At 34.1% G+C, this 22,830-nt stretch overlaps 1 protein-coding gene across 1 annotated transcript; it reads right to left on the reverse strand.

Annotated features, from left to right (window-relative positions):
• Positions 1-16,884: 16,884 nt before the first annotated feature.
• LOC139521390 (stonustoxin subunit beta-like) lies at positions 16,885-22,553 on the reverse strand. The gene is made up of 3 exons (XM_071314868.1): positions 22,533-22,553; positions 18,581-18,834; positions 16,885-18,283 (listed from the first exon to the last, which is right to left on the reverse strand). Exons 1-3 carry the CDS (start codon positions 22,551-22,553, stop codon positions 16,930-16,932), a joined length of 1,629 nt encoding a protein of 542 aa, XP_071170969.1. The 3' UTR covers positions 16,885-16,929.
• Between the last annotated feature and the right edge of the window lie 277 nt (positions 22,554-22,830).

Consider the following 22,830-nt stretch of genomic DNA (forward strand, 5'->3'; position numbering starts at 1 on the left):
GGTTTTTTCGAATTTCCCCTGGTAGTTTGTTCAATATTATTGGCACTAACAGCGCTCCGTATGAATCATCAGTTTGTCCTAGTGATTCTAAACCTCTCATGTAAATTTCAATGTTGTCATAAAAATGTCGGAGGTTGAAAAGTGTGTACCTAGGCGACGTAATATCAATAAGTTCCTGCATATACCTCTGTGTAATTTTATGTTGCTGACCATATCTTTCTTGTAATAGGGAAATTGCCTTTTCATAGTTTGCATTAGTGAGCGCAAAACCTATCACTGATTTTAGAGCTTCATCGTGAAGTAACGATTTCAAATAATTGAATTTTTGGACGTTGCTTAAGGTTGGGTTCGTATGCACGGCTGTCTCAAATGAGTCCCAAAATGATTGCCATTGAAGTATATCTCCATCGAAAGTAGGGAGATTCAACTTGGGTAGTTTGTTGTATTCACTAGTTGAGCTAAAGGATGGGCGAAAATCTGACAAACGGTAATTTGAATTGTTCTGATGTTCTGTATATGAAGAGTTTATAGTATGAACGGGTTGAGTAGTTTCTATGCGTGGAGTAAAACTTTCTGCGTGTGTATTCAACGCTGTAGTTTTGACTAAGATAAATTTGTTGACTTGACGAATTTTACCTTCTAAGTTAAATGCATACTCATCTGCTTCGACGATCTCTGTTTCAATATCTCCGTCGTCCAGTTCCTGTACTATGTCCTCATCTAACTTGCGTAATATTTCTTGCTTCCGTTTCAGACTATCCAATATGTTTGACAAATCCTCCGTGTCCACGGTTCCATCTTCTTCTTTTTGAACGTCTTCGAATTTCTTTATCAGTCTGGAAACTGCACTTCTATGTCCTTCTCGTATCGAACGTAGCTTCAGATTCATCCTGGTCTCGGTACCAATTTCGTAGAGTGGTTGTATCGGACACAAATTAAGGCTTAGTAAATAAGAACGTCTGCTTGCAATGATACTTGTATTGAACTCTGAAAAGCTAACGTCACAACAACGGTGACGTCGTGTACATAGAAAGCGGTAGCGGGAACACCTCGTGTGCAATTCTTAACACTATTTAACCTATCGTTAAGGCAGCAACCATTTGATTTTCGGGGTGGGGGGGGGGGGGGGGGTGGGGGGGGGGCTATGGTTTTTTTTGGAAAAAAAAAGTTTGTTTCCAGGTTTTGGTGAAAAAAATAATTTGTTTTGGACCCTGAGAAAAAAAACATTGTTTGTTTCACCCTCAGCTGCCACTATATGTAATGCTAAAATTGAAAGAAAAAAATTGTTTTCGGTTTGTCGCTAAAAAAATAGATTGTTCTTCGCCGAAGGCGAAAAAAAAAAGTTTGCACAGAAAAAAAAACCATAGCCCCCCCCCCCCCCCGAAAATCAAATGGTTGTTGCCTAAGTACGTCTACTTTTCCAGATCAATGGAAAAGAGCAAATGTTACCCCAGTTTATAAAAATAGTAAACCGAATGACGTTAAAAACTATAGACCTATATCCTTGTTGAGTGTAATTTCAAAGTGTATGAAACGATGTGTATATAAACATGTTTACAATCACCTTATGCGTAATAATATTTTAACGAAAAATCAATCAGGCTTTACACGGGGGGATTCAGCGGTTAATCAATTAATTAACCTTTCAAATGATTTTGGTAAGGCTTTAGATATCGGTAAAGAAATAAGGGTAGTATTCTGTGATATAAGTAAAGCGTTTGATCGAGTCTGGCATAAGGGACTGCTATTTAAACTTCAACAAGCGGGTATATCAGGTTCTTTACTAAGGTGGTTTGAAAATTATCTTACAAACAGAGTCCAGCGGGTGGTTATTAACGGTTCATGTTCCGAATGGTTACCTGTAAATGAAGGCGTCCCACAAGGGTCCATTCTAGGCCCTCTCCTTTTTTTGATATTTATAAATTATATTGTAGAAGACATTCAAGCTCAAATTAAGCTATTCGCATATGACACTTCATTATATATTATGGTTGACAATCCAACAGAAACAGCTACAATTTTAAATGACGATCTAGATAAGATTTATAATTGGTCAAAATAATGGCTTGTGAATTTTAATGCCCAAAAAACTAAAAGTATGATAATTTCAAAAAAAGTAAATAGACCCTTTCATCCTCCATTAAATATGAAAACCCAAGAGCTACAAACAGTTTGCAAACACAAACATCTAGGTGTCTTTTTTTCTAACAACGGATCCTGGAACGACCATATTGAATATATAGTTTCTAAATCTTACAAAAGAATAAATATAATGAGAAAAATGAAAAATGTTCTTGATAGATTTTCACTTGAAAAAGTTTACATATCATTTGTTCGCCCAATTCTCGAATATGTCGATGTCGTTTTGGACAACTGGATTTGCAAAGAATTGTCTTGCTACGTCAATGTAGCTAACATTCATGTACTAATGTAATCAGGTAATTCCTCAGTTGGGGTAAAACAAGGGTTTATTTTAAGCCCTACATTATTTTCTTTATATATTAATGGTTTACCATCTATTTTTGACTCCACATGTGAACCATCCAAGTTAAATGATAATGAAAGATCATGTCTGTTATACGCTGATGATTTAGTCCTTAATTCTGAATCTGCTAATGGCTTACAAAAATGCCTTGACAAGCTTAGTTTATATTGCACTAGTTGGGATTTAACAGTAAATCTTGACAAAACCAAAGTTATGATTTTTAACAAATCAGGTAAAAAACTTACAAAAGACAAGTTTGTTTTTAGTGATAATATTTTGGAACACTGTACAGAATATAAATATTTGGGTATACTGTTTAAACCATCTGGCAGTTTTACAGAAGCAGTGAGACTTCTTTGTAAAAAAGCCTCAAAAGTTATATTTTGTATTAGAAAACTGTTATTTTCTGAAGATATCAATGTATTACCTCACATAAAGCATGATGCTTGTGTTAAACCTATACTTCTTTATTGTATTGAAGTTTGGTCTCTCTATATAATAAAAGATATTACAAATCTACAGTCAAAATATTGGTCATTGGCTACCATCAAAGTTCAGATTAAATTTGCAAAAACTTTAATTAGAGTAAATAAATCAGCTGTCAATTTAGCAGTACTAGCTGAACTTGGTATGTATCCAGTTTTTATAGAAGCTTTAAAACTGTCAATTGGCTTCTGGTTGCATGTAATAAAATCTGATAACAATTGCTTCCTCAAAGATGTATATTGTTCACACCTGCTATTAACCAATGGATTTGCTAAAAAGATTGAACAGTTACTTGCTACATTAAATTTTTCACATGTTTGGAAAAATCATGATACTATTTTAAAAGTGCGTTTATTATATGCAATTCATACCCAACTTAATGATAGATATCTTAATTATTGGGAAGAAAATATATTTTGTGATAATAAATCAGTACACGGTAATAAGCTGAGAACATATAGACAGTTTAAAGAAAATTATAAATTGGAAACCTAGCTATTGTTACGAATTTACTGTTTAAGAATATAATAATATTTCTACAGTTGTATATTTTTCGAAACCTCTTTGAATTTCCCATTTGATGTCTTTATCATTGAAAACGGCATTAAAAATCATCCCTTTATCCGTGGTTGCTATCAGACGCTTTACCTGTATAATTGTTGCTAGGGTGCTCTCTTCGAGGTCCGCGTTCTAAGTATAAATAGTGGGTAGCTATTCGGTGTAAGTTGTCATTCTTATCAGAGACGTTGATAGAAGAAGACTAGAAAGGTAGAACCGTTAATATTTGAAGACGAGAAGCAGGATTTGTCAAACAAAGTGGAGTGTTTGAAACCTGTTGAGAAAATAAGTAGTTTCGTTTCGTAGAAGTTGTATAAACAGGGTTAGTGCTAAGGTTTTGCGTTCCACATCTCTCACTATTGCAGTGAGTGTTTGCTGTTAAATCATACCTTAGTGCTACCCTGTTCCAACAGTTATATAAATATATTTTAATAAAGTTTCATACATCGAAAGTTTACAACAGTTTGAATAGTTTCCATACATTCGTTTTATTCAGGTTTCAGCCCGTTTGATACATTTCGGTTTCAAACTAGTTCCAAACATTTCGGTTTCAGACCAGTTCCAAACATTTAGGTCATAGACTAGCTCCAAACATTTAGGTTTCAAACTAGTTCCAAACATTTCAGTTTCAGACCAGTTCCAAACATTTAGGTCTCAGACTAGTTCCAAACATTTAGGTTTCAGACTAGTTCCAAACATTTAGGTTTCAGACCAGTTCCAAACATTTATGTTTCAGACCAGTTCCAAACATTCAGGTTTCAGACAATTATAGTTCCAAACCGTCAGACCAGTTTCATACATTTAGGTTTCAGACCCGTTCCATACATTTATGTTTCAGACCAGTTTCATACATTTATGTTTCAAACCAGTTCGATACATTTAGGTTTCAGACTATAGTTTCAAACAGTTGGTTTTAAACAGTATTAGACTGAAAGTGTTTTAAACAGTTTTCAATTCAACAAGTTCGGGTTAGGTTGATAGGTGTTGAAATTCGTTTTATGTAGTATAGTATTTGTTTCATATTTGATAGTGATAGTGTAAACTTTTTATTGACTTTAATAGAACTTTTGAATTGCTTTTCAAATCCCAGGAAACTGGTACGAACCCGAGAATAAAAATATCTAAACGTCCCCGCCCGGTTACACGTTACAAATGGTGGCTTAGCGGTGGGATTTGTCTAGCATTTCTCAAGCGTATTTTGTACATATAAATTGTATTTTATCATGAATTCACATAGGAAAGATGGTGTTTTATATGATCCTGACATAAGTTTAACTGAGGAACAGTTAAGTCAGGAAATAGATATTTTAACTGCCGAATTAAAAAAATATCGGCATGTTAAAGACAGATCAATTTCCCAGGTTGATACAACCCGAACAGTGTTTAGACATAGTGATTCGGGGATAGGTTCAGTCAGGCGTTCCGAACAATTGTCAAAACAAACAAACTCCCAGATTTATGAAAAAAATGTAAGTAGTAGTGTAAATGGAGGCGGTTTAGGAGCCCGACCGAGATCTTCAGTCAGGTTTGAAACATCAACACCTGCTGCGGAAAAACAGAGTTCGAAACATTTTACTGAACAATTACAATTCCCAATTAGTGACAAATTTGTCACAAAAAGAGCAAGTAAAACTGGTTTAACTCGTGATACCGAGTCTTGTGAAGATAAACAATCCTATCCTTTGGATTGATACAAAAATAAAAACATAGTTAAGACTGCAACCTATGATGGGAAGGGTCCTTGGCTTGACTTTAGGTCACATTTTGATGCATGTTCCCAATTAATAATTGGACAGACAAAGAGAAAGGTTTGTATTTGGCCGTTTCTTTCAGGGGTCAGGCTCAAGGTGTTTTTGGGAAACTTAACGCAGGAGTCGAGACAAGATTTCAAAGAATTGGTTAAGGCATTAGAAGAGCGTTTTTCTCCGTCTAATCAAACGGAACTGTACAGAACACAGCTCAGAGAGAGACACCAGAGAGCTGTAGAGAACTTGCCTGAGTTAGGCCAAGACATAAGAAGGTTAACTAACCTTGCGTATGCAACTGCACCAAACGAAGTGCGGGAGACTTTGGCAAAAGAACAGTTCATAGACTCGTTAATAGATTCGGATATGAGGCTCCGAATAAAGCAGGCAAGACCTTCTGATTTAAATGACGCTATCAGACATGCAGTTGAGCTGGAGGCTTTTAACAAAGCTGAAAGCAAAAGGATTGAAGGTCAGGGTATTTTACGAACTGTGTCTGAAAATAGACACAGTGCTGACAACATGGCAAGTCAGCTTTTGAAAACAATGTCAGAGACATTAATAGAGTTGCAAAAAGAAATGAGAGACTTGAAACAAAACAATAAAGGTAGGAAGCAGGGTGGTGCCCCGCAGCCATGTTCATTTAGGTGTTATGTATGTGACGAGGTAGGCCACAGAGCATTTAACTGTCCTGCTTATCCAAACTTTCAATATAATTATCAGAACCCTAGATATCAGAACAAACCTAAAACAAGGTATACTTACCAAAACTATGAAAATTCAAATTCGACACCGGGAAAAGTTGGGGTTCATAAACTATTTCCTGATGCAGGTATGTTTCTGAAAGCAAAAGTAAACGGAATTATCACAGATTTGTTGATAGATACTGGAGCAACAGTTACAGTTATCTCCACTAAAATGTTTAAGAATGTGTCAAATATGCCTTATTTAATTCCAACCGAAAGGGATATACTTACAGCTAGTGGACATTCGTTGCATGTGTCAGGCAAAACTGAACTTGAAATTGAAACTGACACGTTCAAATGTATAAACGCTGCAATAGTTGCTGACATTAATGTAGATTGTATACTAGGGTTAGACTTCTTGAAAACACAAGAAGCTAACATAAATATATATAAAGGGACTTTAACTATTAAGGGACACGAAGTTAGATTCTATGTCCAAGGTCACATAGGCTGTGATAGGGTTGCAGTATCAGAAACTAGACATACCCCCTAGAAGTGAGACTGTTGAAAATGGAGTTATATTCAATGAAGTTCCTGACTCATTTAAAAAAAAACTTGTTCAACCTAGAGATCACTATCAGAGAACTGATCAAGCAATAGTAGGTAGGGCTCTTGTTGCAAAAGGTAAAAATCATTTACTTCTCTGTGTAGAAGGAAAGTCTGAGATCAGATGTGAAGACTGTGAAACAGTTTTTAAGAAGCAGGAGTATCTAAAAAGACACGCGAAAAACATTCACAGAGTGGAGACTATTAAAAGGAGTAACAAAGTTGTTGAAAAGAAGGTTGGTGTTACAGAAAGAGGACAAGATGATTTTGATCAGTCTGATCCTGAAAACCTGATAGAAGATATTTCGGATGACATTAGAAGTGTAAATAATCCGGATGATGCATATAGCGATGGGCAGGATTCTAAACTGAAAGCATACTATAGTGAACCAGGCACAGACGGATCAGTCAATGATAAGGATGAAGAGAAGGAAGCGGTTTATCATTGTACGGTATATTCTGAAGAAGACACGTCACAAAAGAAAGAAACTAATAAGGTATATCAAACGCCGAAAGACGAAAACAGTGGCCCTACAGTAAGGAAAAGGTGTGCCCCATTACTAGTGTTGGCACCAATAAAGAGAAAGTGTCACTCCTTCATACGAGGGGACAATATTGAGAAAGAAGTAAGTGAAGAAGTGGAATATATCCTAAAAGACAGAAGTTTGTTACAAAACAACAAGCCACACAAACTAACGTAGTAAAAGAAAGGAAAATGGTTAGGATCATAACAAAGTATGTTGAGAACGGTCACCAGATAGAAAAAGTTGAGGAGCATGAGACAGTTTGGTTGGTTTAAGAAATACATATCTGTTTATTGATGCAGGAAGCGTCATATATTTTGAAACTGTATTATAAAACTTGTTTTTGATTTCTGTTGTTCATAAATGTATATGTCCGTCCGTCGGATGGGGACGTTAAATCCGAGGTCCCGTGTTCAGGAAGTACCACATCCTGTGCACGTTAAAGAACCCTTTACAACAACTCTAATTGAGGGGTCCGTAAGTGGCCTGCTGTGAGGCAAAATTGTTTTAAACCGGTTTTTGGCAACACAACTTTTCAAGTGGTACTCAAAATATAATATTTGAAACGGTTTTATCTGGTCAAAATTTAATTTCAGTTCAGTATTCAGTTGCTTGTACAAATATGAATAAAAGTATGATATTTGGAAAATAGGAACTTAGCTAACAAAACAGAAAGAGCATGCTAGTCGAAAGAGGCTGACAGGAACCCCAGAACTGTGAGTAGGCTAAGGTACCCCTAGGTCTGACGCTTGTCGACAGATTGTTGTACGAATGCCATTAGTTGGTTATCATGGTATAACCCTCGGTGTACAAACAGTTGCTGGGAGAGATATTCTGCGGAATGAGTGGATAAATTGAGGTTAAAAGTAGGACCTTGGTATGGTGTCAGCTAGTGTTAACGTGGACCGTTCTGATTGTGTTTTGATTTACTCAGTACAAAATTGTAAACTCATGCGAGGACGCATGAAATCGGAGGCGTGGGTAGTGTTACGAATTTACTGTTTAAGAATATAATAATATTTCTACAGTTGTATATTTTTCGAAACCTCTTTGAATTTCCCATTTGATGTCTTTATCATTGAAAACGGCATTAAAAATCATCCCTTTATCCGTGGTTGCTATCAGACGCTGTACCTGTATAATTGTTGCTAGGGTGCTCTCTTCGAGGTCCGCGTTCTAAGTATAAGTAGTGGGTAGCTATTCGGTGTAAGTTGTCATTCTTATCGGAGACGTTAATAGAAGAAGACTAGAAAGGTAGGACCGTTAATATTTGAAGACGAGAAGCAGGATTTGTCAAACAAAGTGGAGTGTTTGAAACCTGTTGAGAAAATATAAATAGTTTCGGTTCCGTAGAAGTTGTATAAACAGGGTTAGTGCTAAGGTTTTGCGTTCCACATCTCTCACTATTGCAGTGAGTGTTTGCTGTTAAACCATACCTTAGTGCTACCCTGTTCCAACAGTTATATAAATATATTTTAATAAAGTTTCATACGTCGAAAGTTTACAACAGTTTGAATAGTTTCCATACATTCGTTTTATTCAGGTTTCAGCCCGTTTGATACATTTCGGTTTCAAACTAGTTCCAAACATTTCGGTTTCAGACCAGTTCCAAACATTTAGGTCTCAGACTAGTTCCAAACATTTAGGTTTCAAACTAGTTCCAAACATTTCAGTTTCAGACCAGTTCCAAACATTTAGGTCTCAGACTAGTTCCAAACATTTAGGTTTCAGACTAGTTCCAAACATTTAGGTTTCAGACCAGTTCCAAACATTTATGTTTCAGACCAGTTCCAAACATTCAGGTTTCAGACAATTATAGTTCCAAACCGTCAGACCAGTTTCATACATTTAGGTTTCAGACCCGTTCCATACATTTATGTTTCAGACCAGTTTCATACATTTATGTTTCAAACCAGTTCGATACATTTAGGTTTCAGACTATAGTTTCAAACAGTTGGTTTTAAACAGTATTAGACTGAATGTGTTTTAAACAGTTTTCAATTCAACAAGTTCGTGTTAGGTTAATAGGTGTTGAAATTCGTTTTATGTAGTATAGTATTTGTTTCATATTTGATAGTGATAGTGTAAACTTTTTATTGACTTTAGAACTTTTGAATTGCTTTTCAAATCCCAGGAAACTGGTACGAACCCGAGAATAAAAATATCTTAACGTCCCCGCCCGGTTAGACGTTACACTATTTATTGTTGAATATAGACAGAAAAGTAATAGGGCATTTTGCTAAAATTCACATTAGTAATACTGTTCTTAGATATGAACATGGGCGTCACACTAAAACCGCTGTAGAAGAAAGAATTTGTCCTCTGTGTCTCTCAGAAGTAGAAGATGAATTTCATTTCACTTTAAAATGTACAAAACTAAATATAATTAGAGACCAATTGTTTTCCAAAATTAGTGAAAAAGTTCCCTCTTTTTTAAATATGACTAATGAAGCAAGATTTAAAATTTTGTATACATTTGGTGAGACTGATATAATTAGAATTATTGTTAAATTTATAAGCGACATGTACATTTCTAGAAATGCTTCATTAAGTACTAAATAACTTTGTGGTACCACCTCCTCATATATATATATACATATATAATGTTTATGAATTTGGTATGATATATATGTTTATATGTTTATAAACGGAAATGGTTTAACAAAAATTAATTCTCGTGGCTCCTTGATATGCTGATTCTAACAATGTACATACATTTTGGATATTGGACCATAATAGATAAATGTCAAATTTCAAATTTTTCAGGTCTTTGACCACATTAATTTTGTTTTGTGTCACAAACCTATGATGTATCAAATATTCAATCACAATCCAAATTCAGGGCTGCTTTAAGCTGAAATGTTGTGTCCATACTTGCTCAACTGTTCAGGGTTCGTCCTATGCAGTAAAATCCGGTTGCTGTCTCTTAGACAGCCCCTTGTTATTACTTAGAACAGACCTTGTTTCATGATCGTCGTACTCTAAAAGGTGTATTGGATTTGCCAACATACTTACAATTTCTAAGATCCCGCCATTATGTTATTGTTCTAGTATATGTCATAATGTTATTGTTCTATCGTAAATTTGAAAAATACTTTGAACGACGAAATTGTTTTACTCGCGTAGTGGTAGTAACCATATGTGGATTCTTTAAAATTCTAAAGAACTTCTGGATAATTTTAAATCTCGGTCTGTTTCTGAAATCAGTTCCAGCATAAATTTTGATTTTTTTTTACCCTGTATACCACCATTCCCCATGTGAAATTATAAATTTGTTGACAATACTTTGAACGACAAAATTATTTTACTATTGTGTTAAGGTTCGATACTTATGCCTTGACTGAATATTAATTTGTTATCGCAAGCAGTTGGCATTGCCCTTTTAAGCTCACCTGGTCAAAAGGGCCAAGTGGGCTTTTCTCATCACTTGGCGTCCAAAAAAACTTCTACTCTGAACTGCTGGGCCAAATTTAACCAAACTTTGCCACAATCATCATTGGGGTACCGGTATCTAGTTTAAAAAATGTGTCCAGTGACCCGACCAACCAACCAAGATGGTCACCATGGGATAAAATTGTTCATTAGGTGAAGATCTATCTGCCCTGACATTTTCAGACCAATCAGGCAACCTGTTGTTGGGTTGCTTACTACCCCTGAATTGGTAATTTTCAGAACATTTTGCAGCATTTGGTTATGATCTTCAATATTATTATAGATAGAGATAAACTGTAAACAGCAATAGTGTACAGATAAGTAAGACATACAAGTAAGTCAAAATGACCAAATTGGTCAATTGACCCCTTAAGGAGTTATTGCCCTTTATAGTCAATTTTTAACAATTTTCATAAATTTTATAAATTTGTGTCCTTTGTTTAATATGCACATATACCAAGGTGAGCAACACAGGCTCTTTAGAGCCTCTAGTTAATGAAGGATGGCAAAAATCCATAACTACACAATAAAGAATAGAGACCATAAATGTGTGAAGGAGACCTCAACCCTACCAAAATCGTAAAACAGCCACAAGTGAGAAAATTCTGCACTAGGAGGAGAGCTTTTCTGACTCCTGAAGAATAATGTACAAGTTCACCGAAATGGAAGGCACACTAAATTCTGAAACATCAAAAGAATCAAAATAAAAACAAAATACACATTTAAATCAATTAAGGATATTTTTCTGTATTATGTAAACCTCGCTCCAAAATTGATAATTTACATAAAGGCGCTGGCTAAGGTCACATAGAAATGAAACAATAATAAAAATTTTATTGTTACATCGGAGACTAATTGCCGAAATGCAAAGTTGGATAAGGAACCGATTAATTACGAATGTAACAATAATTAAAAGGCTACGGTTACATAGTGTTATTGTTACATGAAATCTTCTATAGTTGTGTTACTTAATTCTTTCATATATACTAAATAATACTTGTAATAATGATAAATAAAAATAAGTATTATTATTCAACAAATGGTGTTTTAAAATTAAATAGTTTTACGTATTAATGGCTTTGATGTTCTTAAAGGTACTACTTCAGATTAGTAGTGCCAAAGGCGAAACATATAGTTCAATGGTTTGCTGTGGAGAACTCGGGCTGAGAAAAGTGTTATTTTTTTTAAAGTATTTAACTGAACATCTACTCTTATTACTGTCATTATTCTTTCAATAATGGATGAAGAGATTCCTATTACCAAATTTGTTTTGGATGAAAAATTTAAAACTTGGGATGCGTTTGAAACAAATCTGAAACAATATCAAGACACACATTTCATACACATATAGATACAAACGCAGCTAAAAAAAATGATACATCAAAAACAAAGTTTGCCATAGCCAGAAATTAGTAGTGGTTTTGCTAATTAATATTCATAATATGTAAATGAGAATTGTACCACGTGATAGTACTTTGAACTGGACTGGCTTGATAGGCTTGATATCATTAAAATCTTTAAAACACGGATATTATAAGTTGCCCGTCACAGAGTCCTTATTTACAATCACTTTGATATTTCCGTAAAGTTGTCAGGCGGTCAAAATCAAAACAATAAACGCGATTTTAGTGAATTTTTCGTGCTTTCGTGAGTTTATTCTTCTTGAAATAGTGACATTTTATTTTTACGTGGGAACCTAGAGTTCAACGACTACACATACAAGGTTTGGACTTGCTTATTCTTTTGAAATTCAAGTTTCATATTTCACCCCGACAACCTGTTTTTGTAATGACCTTGTAAGCCAATTTTCAACACGAAGTTTGCAAATTTGACGTTTCAGCCATTTTAGCCTGTATTTTACACTGCAATGTTAAAAGCCTCTCGCTTCGATTTTTAAAATAGCTCAGGAACCTGTATTTTTGCAACAACAGTCATTCTGTTTCGTTTAAATGGTGTATATTCATTTTCTGCCCCGGCAACCCGTCTATCACTTAAATTAAAATTAAAACAGACATTTTTTTCAAAATTCCCTATCATTTTAATGTAATTTCCGTGACCCGTATCCGATTTCTTTAGTATAATATTCAAATAAGCAAAGTGGCGTTGATTTCTGGATATGCTAACTGCCAAGTTGGATACTGAAATCTGAGGTAAACATAAAATCCGTAATGGACGGCAATGCGATCATATTGAAAGACGACAAGAAACTACACCACATGCTTTCAAACAAAATATTGGACGAGAATAGCAACATTGCTAAAAAAGTATTTCTCACCAGAAGCATGGCAAACATTAAAGGTTGCCTTATCTTCTGAAAGGAATATCGCAGAATGGATTTGCACGGTGTGCGATACAGACGTTCACAATGCGGCATCACTGGTGTGTGATGGCTGCTTGGAGTGGATTCATCAAAGATGTGTCGGATTTAAACATGCCCCAAAACCACTTACTGAGTATGTAGAAACTGTCATTGTAAATAGAAAATTAAAGAAATTGTATGTAATAATCGTATGTATTGTAAATAGAAAATAAATGTCTTCAACTTTTATTATTTAGTACTAGTCCCATCGTACATTGCTGTTTTTCATGTAACAATAACGCTATGTAACCGAAGCCTCAATAGTTATGGTTACATTCGTAATAAATCAGGTCCGTACCCAACCATGCATTCCAGCATTTCGTCTCCAATGTACAATAATATTTCTATTATTGTTACATTTCCATGTAACCGTAGCAAGTGCCTTACATAAATGGTCAAGTGTTTCCATCAGAAAAGGCTTTTGAGTGGGTCATCATCAGCTCATCTTTTCTACTGATTTTGGTTGGGAAGGATCATATAGATGTGTCAGCTTCAATTGTGTCGATTTCTTTTACTCCGACATATTAAGATTACTGAAAACTATCGCAGAATGATCGGGAAAATTGTTTAAAACAATTAATTATTATTTTTTTTTACAGAAGCAACTGGAACTGGCCTCAGCCTCATTTTTAGTCTTATACTTCGAATTTGACATAAGCGGTCATCTCAATACCAGATACGAGACGATTTAAATTTAGAAATTATCATTTTCCTCATCTTAGTAGCAACACACCAAATTCATCTACATATAGGATATACATTTCCTAATTCATTCGGTTTTCAAGAGCTTGCAGCTGCAACCCAGACTTTAAAAAACGTCACCAGTGTCTGAGCAGAAAGTTGATAAACGAGGGTTATATCAAAGAACGTCACGTCCTTTTTCTGAAAAAGTTCATCCGAAAATAACATGAACTGGTTGATTAACATTCCGTTTAAACAAATAAAACATGATGGTCACGAATCATAGATTCTAGGTACTGACATTGTTTATAATCTTAATTACGTGTTATGGTGTTCTTTTATATGTCTATGCAAATTAATGACCTTTACTATTAAGATTAATTTTGGTTATATCCTTTTGACGTGGCTCGGTACTTATTCATCCCACCAATTTGTTGTTGTGCTGCGGTATTTTTGTCTATTTTGTCATTCATTTTGCTTATATGTTTTTCTACATGTCGTTTTGATCTTCTTTGTTGACATATTTGTTTGTTTTGTGATTATGATTATAATGTACACTGCTGTACCCCTATTTTTGACATTTTTACCTATTATGTTTGTTTGTTTTGTTCATACATTGTTGTCTATATAATGGAATTTTATGTGACTGCCATCAATTGAGGGGTGTAACTAGCTATCAAGCCAGGTTTAATACACCATATTTTACATAAGGAAACCAGTGTACAAAGTCAGGAACATAACAGTTGTTTTCCATTCATTTAATGTGTTTGAGCTTTTGAATTTACCATTTGATATGGGACTTTCCCACTTGATTTTTGTCGAGCCTGCAACTTTTGTTGCAGAAAGCTCGACATAGGGATAGTGATCCGGCGGAGGTGGCGGCGGCCAACGTCTTAAAAGCTATATATTTTAGAAGGTGGAAGACCTGGATGCGTCATACTTTCTATATAGATGCCTCATGTTACGAACTTCCGTCAGTCACATGTCCAATGTCCTTGACCTCATTTTCATGGTTCAGTGACTACTTGAAAAAAGTTAAGATTTTTTGTAATGTTAAATTCTCTCTCTTATTTTAAGTAATAGGATAACTATATTTGGTATGTGCGTACCTTGCAAGGTCCTCACGCCCGTCAGACAGTTTTCACTTGACCTCGACCTCATTTCATGGATCAGAAAAACAAGGTTAAGTTTTGGTGGTCAAGTCCATAACTCAGATACTACAAGCATTAGGGTTAGTATATTTGGTGTATGGAAGGATTGTAAGGTGTACATCTCCAACTGGCATAGTCATCTGACCTTGACCTTATTTTCATTGTTCAGTGGTTATAGTTAAGTGTTTGTGTTTCGGTCTGTTATTCTTATACTATATGCAATAGGTCTACTATATTTGGTGTACGGAATGATTGTAAGGTGTATATGCAGGTGTCATGAGATCTTGACCTCATTTTCATGGTTCAGTGGTCAAAGATATGATTTTGAGTTTTAGTCCTTTTTCTAATATTATATGCAATAGGTCAACTATATTTGGTGTATGGAAATATTTTATGCTCTATATGTCAGTCGCGCAGGTTTTATTTGACCTTGACCTCATTTTCATGGTTTATTGCTAAGTGTTAAGTATTTGTGTTTGGTCTGTTTTTCTGAATTTATAAGCAATAAGTCAGCTATATTTGTTGTATGGAAGAATTGTTAGCTGTACATGTGGCATGGTTTATCTGACCTTGACCTCATTTTCATGGTTCATTGATCAATGTTTAGTTTTCTTTGTTAATGTTGAGTTGATGTGACAGCTGTAATAAAGCTTTATATTTAGGACTATCAACATAATATCAATGATTAGTAAAGAAGGCGAGACATTTCAGCGTGTGCACTCTTGTTCTTTGGAGTTTAGTATTTTTGTTTTTCTACTTTTTACTTAATACTAGTAGTAGAATGGAGTATTTTGTAAATAAGATTTTACACTTAAAATACAATTAAATTATAATTATCATCTTTATGAGTTAAAGGAAGTTTTAGGAACACATTATGTTTTTATATTCTTGTTATTAAATAGGGTTAAACCAGTATGCTACGAAATGGTTTACCATGACTGTTGACCTAATTGTCATGGTTGAATGAATTATAAAATGATACATTACATTTGACATGTTTACCTTATACTAAGTTGATTTTAACATAAATGTATTAACATTTGCCTGTATATCTTTTACACAGATACAGTAACTAAATTTTTCTCAAATAGAGTGTTATAGCTGACTATGCTGTATGATCTTTGCTCATTGTTGAAGGCCGTACGGTGACCTATAGTTGTTAATTTCTGTGTCATTAGGTCTCTTATGGAGAGGTGTATCATTGACAATTATACAACACTTTCACTGTTATACATAATTCGAGCTATGAAGCTATGTTCATGAAAAACGTTTAAAGTAATTAGAAAATTAAAAAAATGTATTTATTTGTGTTCACAGTCATTACAAAAACCTGAAAGCAAAACGTAGAACGTGGTCATTGTCACAGATAAAGAAAGGCAAATTAGATTGAGAGAAAACAAACCCGTGTTACAAACTAAAACCAAGGGAAACATATCGACTATAAGAGGAAAACAACGGAACAACAGAAACACTCACATGCTTAAGTGCAACAAACGCCAATGTATCATACATAGACACGAACTATTTTATAACAATTTAACTGCCATATTCCTGACTTGGACAGGTAATTTTATTAAAAAATGGTGGGTTGATTTTAAAGTTAATTGTCTGTAAAATTATTGAATTTTGATATTATGCTGAGTCGTGGTTTAGAGTAAATTGTCTCCCTCGTATTTATAAATCAAAATATGACATTTTAAAGGTAAGGATAACAATGAAAAATACAGTATCTAATGGAAATTTGGACTGACGACTAATATGTGGCTTTATTCTTTTTCCAATCACGTCAAGACTAGAAAAATACAGAACAACATGAAAGATGTTATGTTCCTTAAAGTGTATACGATGTATGATCAGTCTGGTAGTCAGCACTTTTGTTTTGACATGATTTATCATTTGTATGGACATAATTATATATTTCTGTTAACAAAACTTGTCAGAATAATACGCATTTTCTACACCAGGAATATATCACGGTAACTGTATTTGGCAAAACCTTTCAAAGTTTCCGTCCTCAATGCTCTTGAACTTCGTACTATATTTGGCATATTGAAAGTTTTTATTTGAGCGTCACTGATGAGTCTTTTGTAGACGAAACGTACGTCTAGCGTATTAAATTTTATTCCGGATATCTTTGATGTGTTTATTTGCAACAATAGTAGACAAGCAGGTATAGATATAATTTTTTCTAGTGAAAATAATTTTTGTTTTCTCAATCATCTTGTTTCTGTAGACAGCATTTCCACAGCCTCATCAGAAAAAAGGTCGATGTCTCTTTTTTCCTCTCCATTTTTATAAAAGACTACACGGGCATAATCTGGTATCTTGGCCTGTGGTATGGTATCTTCGCGATCTGTAAATGTAACAAAAAATTCAAAACACCTGGCTTTTGTCGATTTTAGATTTAAAAATCGTTTGACGGTTTTTCGGACGAATGCTTTAATACTTGCATCTGTATACCAACTTTTTTGCTGTTGAGTCGTACCTTGAGGGTTTGTAACATTTTCTTTTGTCACATATTGCCCGCTTGAAAATGGTAGGGCGATATCTAGGATGATCACACTGTCATGTTCAAATAGTTTTGCATCGACACTCGATTTAGGAAGTATTTCAATTTTCTTTTCCCCGATTTCGTCAATGCAGATGCTTAACAAATTCATTTCTATGTCAACAGTTTGAGAAATCCAGTTTTTCATATTGCCTATTGCAACCATCCACGGGGACATTTTTTTCTTGGACGGATCGTCCTCTTTTAAAAGGCCATCTAGGACTTGTTCTTTAAATTTTTCTTGAAATGTTTGAACAGACCTTCGAAAATGATCGATTTTGTCTTGCAGTATAGGAATATGCATAACAGCTTGCCCCGATATTAGGTCATTACATGAAACATAGATTCTTTGCAGGTCGTCAAGTGTCATTACTGCCTGTTTCATGTTTTCTTTGTTTATTGGCTGTGTAACCTTATTTGTTGGCATAACTCCTTCTTTAAGAGGATATAACCAGATGGTCACTGGAACTGCTTCGTCCTTTTTAAGGTAGGATGGCAACTCTTTGTAGACTCGGACAGCCTCTTCATATGTCGTGGGATTAACTGGAAGTATGATGTCACCGTAGAATTTGCAGGATATTTTGTCTGCCTTTTTCATGCTGATCTGTTTCATGCCAAGCTCAGCTTTTGCGGATGAATTAATTAACCCAATGAATTTCGCCATTCCCCCTAATTCGCCTCTCACTTCAAACTCGTTTTCCTCATCGGAAATTGTTCTGTCAAATGTAAATGCTACATTTGTTCCATATTCAATAGCAGTAACTATATGAGTAGCATTGGTCTTGGTGTTTGAAATTAGTGATTGGAATTGTTTCATCTCTAATTCTTTATACAACATAGTATATTCTGCTGTCAAAGTAACTCGCAATTGCTTCTTTGATGAAGTGTTGCTTTTGAGGAACTTCCCTGAGCTACCTAGTGACACAATTCCAAATAAAACATTCAGCTTGAGATTTGCATCGCCATTGAATACTCTTGATTTTTCTTCATAAGAATCTCCATATATGACATCGAAGGAACATCTTGAAAAGAAAGTCAAAATACAGTGCTAAAACATGTATTTAATACATGCATCTACATACTTAAACAATTAAGTAAACATTCGATGAACTTATTTCTAAATGTATTTGTTGCAAATATGCATTTTAATAACAGCTTGTTACTGTCATTGACTTTTAGACCAGACATATCGAACATTGACAAGTTTACAAATGAATACTTTAAATAAATAGTTTATATTTTTAATAGAATCCTGAGAAAAAGTTGCTGAGAAGGAAACTTGAGCTACAAAATTGAAATTTATATAAATAAGAACATACCCTTTTTTCTCTTGCGTGTATATATGTTTTTCCATGTCTGCCATTGTAAGCACTGTTTCACCAGGAATAATTGTATCATGAACTCGATCATAGAGCATTCCTAGACGGAAAGGCCTCCCTAATGCAGGTGTCCTAATGATATGAATGCCATCTTTTTTTCCAGATGCTTCATCCCCTTTGCTCATCATTTCACGTTCTCCTCCATACTGTCTGGTAGTTTCTTTATAACTATGCGAGTCTCTGTTATAGCTCATCTGAAAAGAAAACACGAGCTTTATACAACGAGCAATCCAATAAAAAATTCAAACGCACTTTTTTCTGGTAAAATTTTGAAACTCCAAAAAGTCTAAGCTTAGATTGTACTTTATTTTAGAACGTCGTTTGAATTCAACTTTATGAGACACCATTAACACAATATCAACACAATATTACTTGCTAAAGTTAGATTTTGAACCAATTGACAAGTCGTTAACATTAGAAACTATACTTTATATCTTTCACACAACGATTCAATTAACAAAAATCACACCGTACTTTCGTTTCATTGTATTTTAAAAGGAAAAATAGGTTGACCTTATATATTAATAATTTCTCATTTTACTACTTTAAACGAATTTAGTCGCCATCATTGTTGATTGGGCGATCTTTTTAGTGATTAATTCGCTGCTGTCACTCGGGACATTTTAACTCTGTAATACTATACCATTCATTTCAAATTATGCAAGCCTGAAGCATGTGTATTGCTGTTTTGGCAATGATGTCACCTTGAAAATAACTTCTTAAAATTGTGTGACAAAGGTATGCAGCTCACTGCATCTTATTGCATGATATATGGAGTAAGAACTATTCTGTTTTATTATAAAACTTGAAAGTCCATAAAAGGATATAAATCTTCGATAAACAATAGATTTTTCTCTGGACATAAATGGCCTTATCCAGATGTACCGCTACCTATTGTGAATTTTAAAAGTTTTAAAGGCTCTTAAAGGCTCTGCAACAAAAGTTTGCCTGGTTCGTCTATGTGAGATTGGCTTTATTCGGTCCCCAATCCTGTGCGACATTGATGATATTTTCCGAAAAGTTTGATTGCAGACATAGTTTCAATGCAGGTTTGCGGAGATTTTTTACTGCAATCACTTGAAATCCATTCTTTATTATTTTTCTACCCAACAGTTTAAAGAATTGCAGTACAGAAATAACAACCACCTTTGATTTCATACTTGAAAAAAATATCGACTGGAAACAGGAAAGCTATGCTTGATAAATCCTCGTGTTGAGAACTAGGTGCAAAAAAGACAATTTCGATTTATCTACAATTATTCTATACATTTCATGATCAATTAGAATAAAGGGAAGTCGGTGAACTACCTTATTCTGATCCCTTCGCATTTTCTTTCTGAGGAGTTTAGGACTTTGTTCACAAGTTAACTCACTTATAGTCTACTAGTAAGTAATAGATAAAAGTCTTTTTAAACTTTTAATTGTGATATGTCATTAATTTGTTAGAAACAACCACCCATTTAAATTATTTCATGCAGATGTATTTACTTTATTTCATAACTTTTCCATCCTTCAATTGCAACACAGATTGTACCGTGTTGAAGATGAAATAAAAACTTAAAAATGAATAAGCACATTTCCCATTTCCACACATGTAGAGCCTTAATCTTCCATACAGTACTGAGTACCTGGCATACATACACTAGCTTACGTAGCGACATAGAGGTTTGTTTTTTCATTTGAATTTGGAAGCAAACTACGCTGGAGCCTATTCCAGTTTATGAATAAATAAATATATACCTACTCATAAGAAAAACAAATCAAATATCTAGCAAAGTATTTTAATTAGTTATCAAAGGTACCATGCTTACAATTTAATACGCCAGACGCGCGTTTCATCTACAGAAAACTCATCATTGACGCTCAGATCGAATACGTTATAAAGGCAAACAAGTACAAAGTTGAAGAGCATTGAGGACCAAAATTCCAAAACGTTGTGCCAAATACGGCTAAGGTAATCTATGCATGGGATAAGAAAATACTTAGTATTTCGAAAACAATTATTTTTGTTTACAGGAATTTTTTATAAAAACATGACCATACTAGAAATTGATATGTCAACACCGAATTTGTTTTTTTCAAATTTGTATACATTAATGACCCCAACTTCCAAATTGTCAGCATTACATTTCTCAGATGTAATATACTATCTGACCTATCATATGCCATTTACATATCTTTAAACATATGCTTATTCACACTATATGTACCTCATGTACATGGGGTTGCAAACGTTAAAAGAGAAAAACAGCGAAATTAACATAAGTTAATGATCACCATCACAATTAGTTGACCGAAACGATATGTTTGTATCTCAACTGACCAGTGGCAAGATTTTGCTCCTTAAGATCTTAAGATAACAGAATATTCGTCTTATCTGTTATACTGATTGTGTCTTATTCTTGATTGCTACATTTTAAAGTATTTTGTATTCAATGACGCTTGTATATCAGGAGACATTAAACATGTCTTGGCACAAAGTATTATCTTAAGATTTCATGTTGTTCCTAGTTTGTGTTTTAAACCTATTACTTTGGTTTGTCTTCTCCATTGATCTATGAGATTAAAACATCAGTGCAGTACTTTTGTTTTATCTTATACATGTTTTTAAGTTGTCCTTGAAATGAATCGTAAGTCTAGACTAACGTAATGTATAATTTGATCAATGGACTTAAAAGAAAATATATTTCAAGAACTGAAAAATAAGCTTGCGCTAAATGGTAGATTGAAACAGTTTATTCCGATGATTCAGTGATTATTAACAAACCTTCCTTCGAAATAGATAGTAAAGACCACTATATGGTCGAAACTAAAACGGTTAATAAAATATTTTTAAAACAAGAGCTTAACAAAAACAATCTGATTAAAACTGGTTTCAATAAGTTAAAACAATTAAAAAAAAGTATTGCTGCATCAATATAAAAACAAATAAAAAGTACAAGTACGAGCAAATTACGGCAAACAATATCACCCAAAGAACTGTAGCACTTATTAAAATTAAACTCAAAGAAATTAATCGGCTTATATCAAATCATGCCGTATTTCTCTTTAAATCGTAGGCTTAAATTTGAAATATATCAGATATAGCAACGTCACGTATAGTTTAAATAGTGTAAGACTCGGATTTAAAATGTCTAACATTGTAAATCTAAAGAAGACAAAACGATGGTGCAACGAAGTGTTAGATAGAGTTTGATAGCTAAACAAAGTCAGCACTGTCACATACGGAAACAGATGATTTACAATACACAAATGTCCATTTCCTTATAGATAAGAATTTGAAAATGTTTTTTTTTAATTGAAATCGGAATTGTTTCACGAGGTGTGCCATTGACGAATTTGAATGCGTTAACAATCTATATATCACGTTATTGTATGTATTGACACCGGGAAAAGTGTTTTTAATACTTTATGTTTTGTTATTTCACACGTTTCTGCTATGATAAAAAAACATTTGATGCAAAAATGGACCAAAACAGAAATTGCATCATTTTCCCCCCATTTATATTGAGACACAAACCGCAGCTGAAGAATTTTAAGTTTTCAGTTTTTGGTTTGGCTGTCCAACTGTTTGGATTAAACGTCACAGGTGTAGACAGTATGCGCGTTTAGTTTACCATTACATTATTTTGCTTTTGTTTTGCATTATTCATACAAATAAGCAATACATTAATAATTTGTTTTTGGTACATGTGCCAATCTGTTCAGACATACGAGAGATATTAACAACGCAAAAAACTAAAATATCTTTGATGAATTGTTACAACCACTCGCTCGGCAATTGAAACCACTGTATATGAAATATAATTGAATTGGCAATTTACTATTATATTGCTATTCTCAAAAATCTTATCTGGTGGTACTACACGTCACTTGGGACTTGATGGGATACCTTCAACGCCATCATGGTCATGTTGCCGTTGCTTTACGGAGGAATTGCTTAGCACAGCATAGTTATTCAAAACAACAATTAAGTTAATATTAGTATATCAGGTTTCATGTGAAAATATATCTTTACACCTATAAATCGTAGATTAAATTTTGCAAATCATGATGTAACATTATTATCGCTCCGTTAGTATGTTGACTTTATCTTTACACAAATACTGCAAGAGTTCATAAATTTTATTTTATCAGAGATCATTGTAATATAAGGGACATCAAACAATTTAAATACACTAGACGTCTAT

The sequence above is a fragment of the Mytilus edulis genome, chromosome 4 (genome assembly GCF_963676685.1).
Source record: "Mytilus edulis chromosome 4, xbMytEdul2.2, whole genome shotgun sequence".
NCBI classification, from domain to species: domain Eukaryota; kingdom Metazoa; phylum Mollusca; class Bivalvia; order Mytilida; family Mytilidae; genus Mytilus; species Mytilus edulis.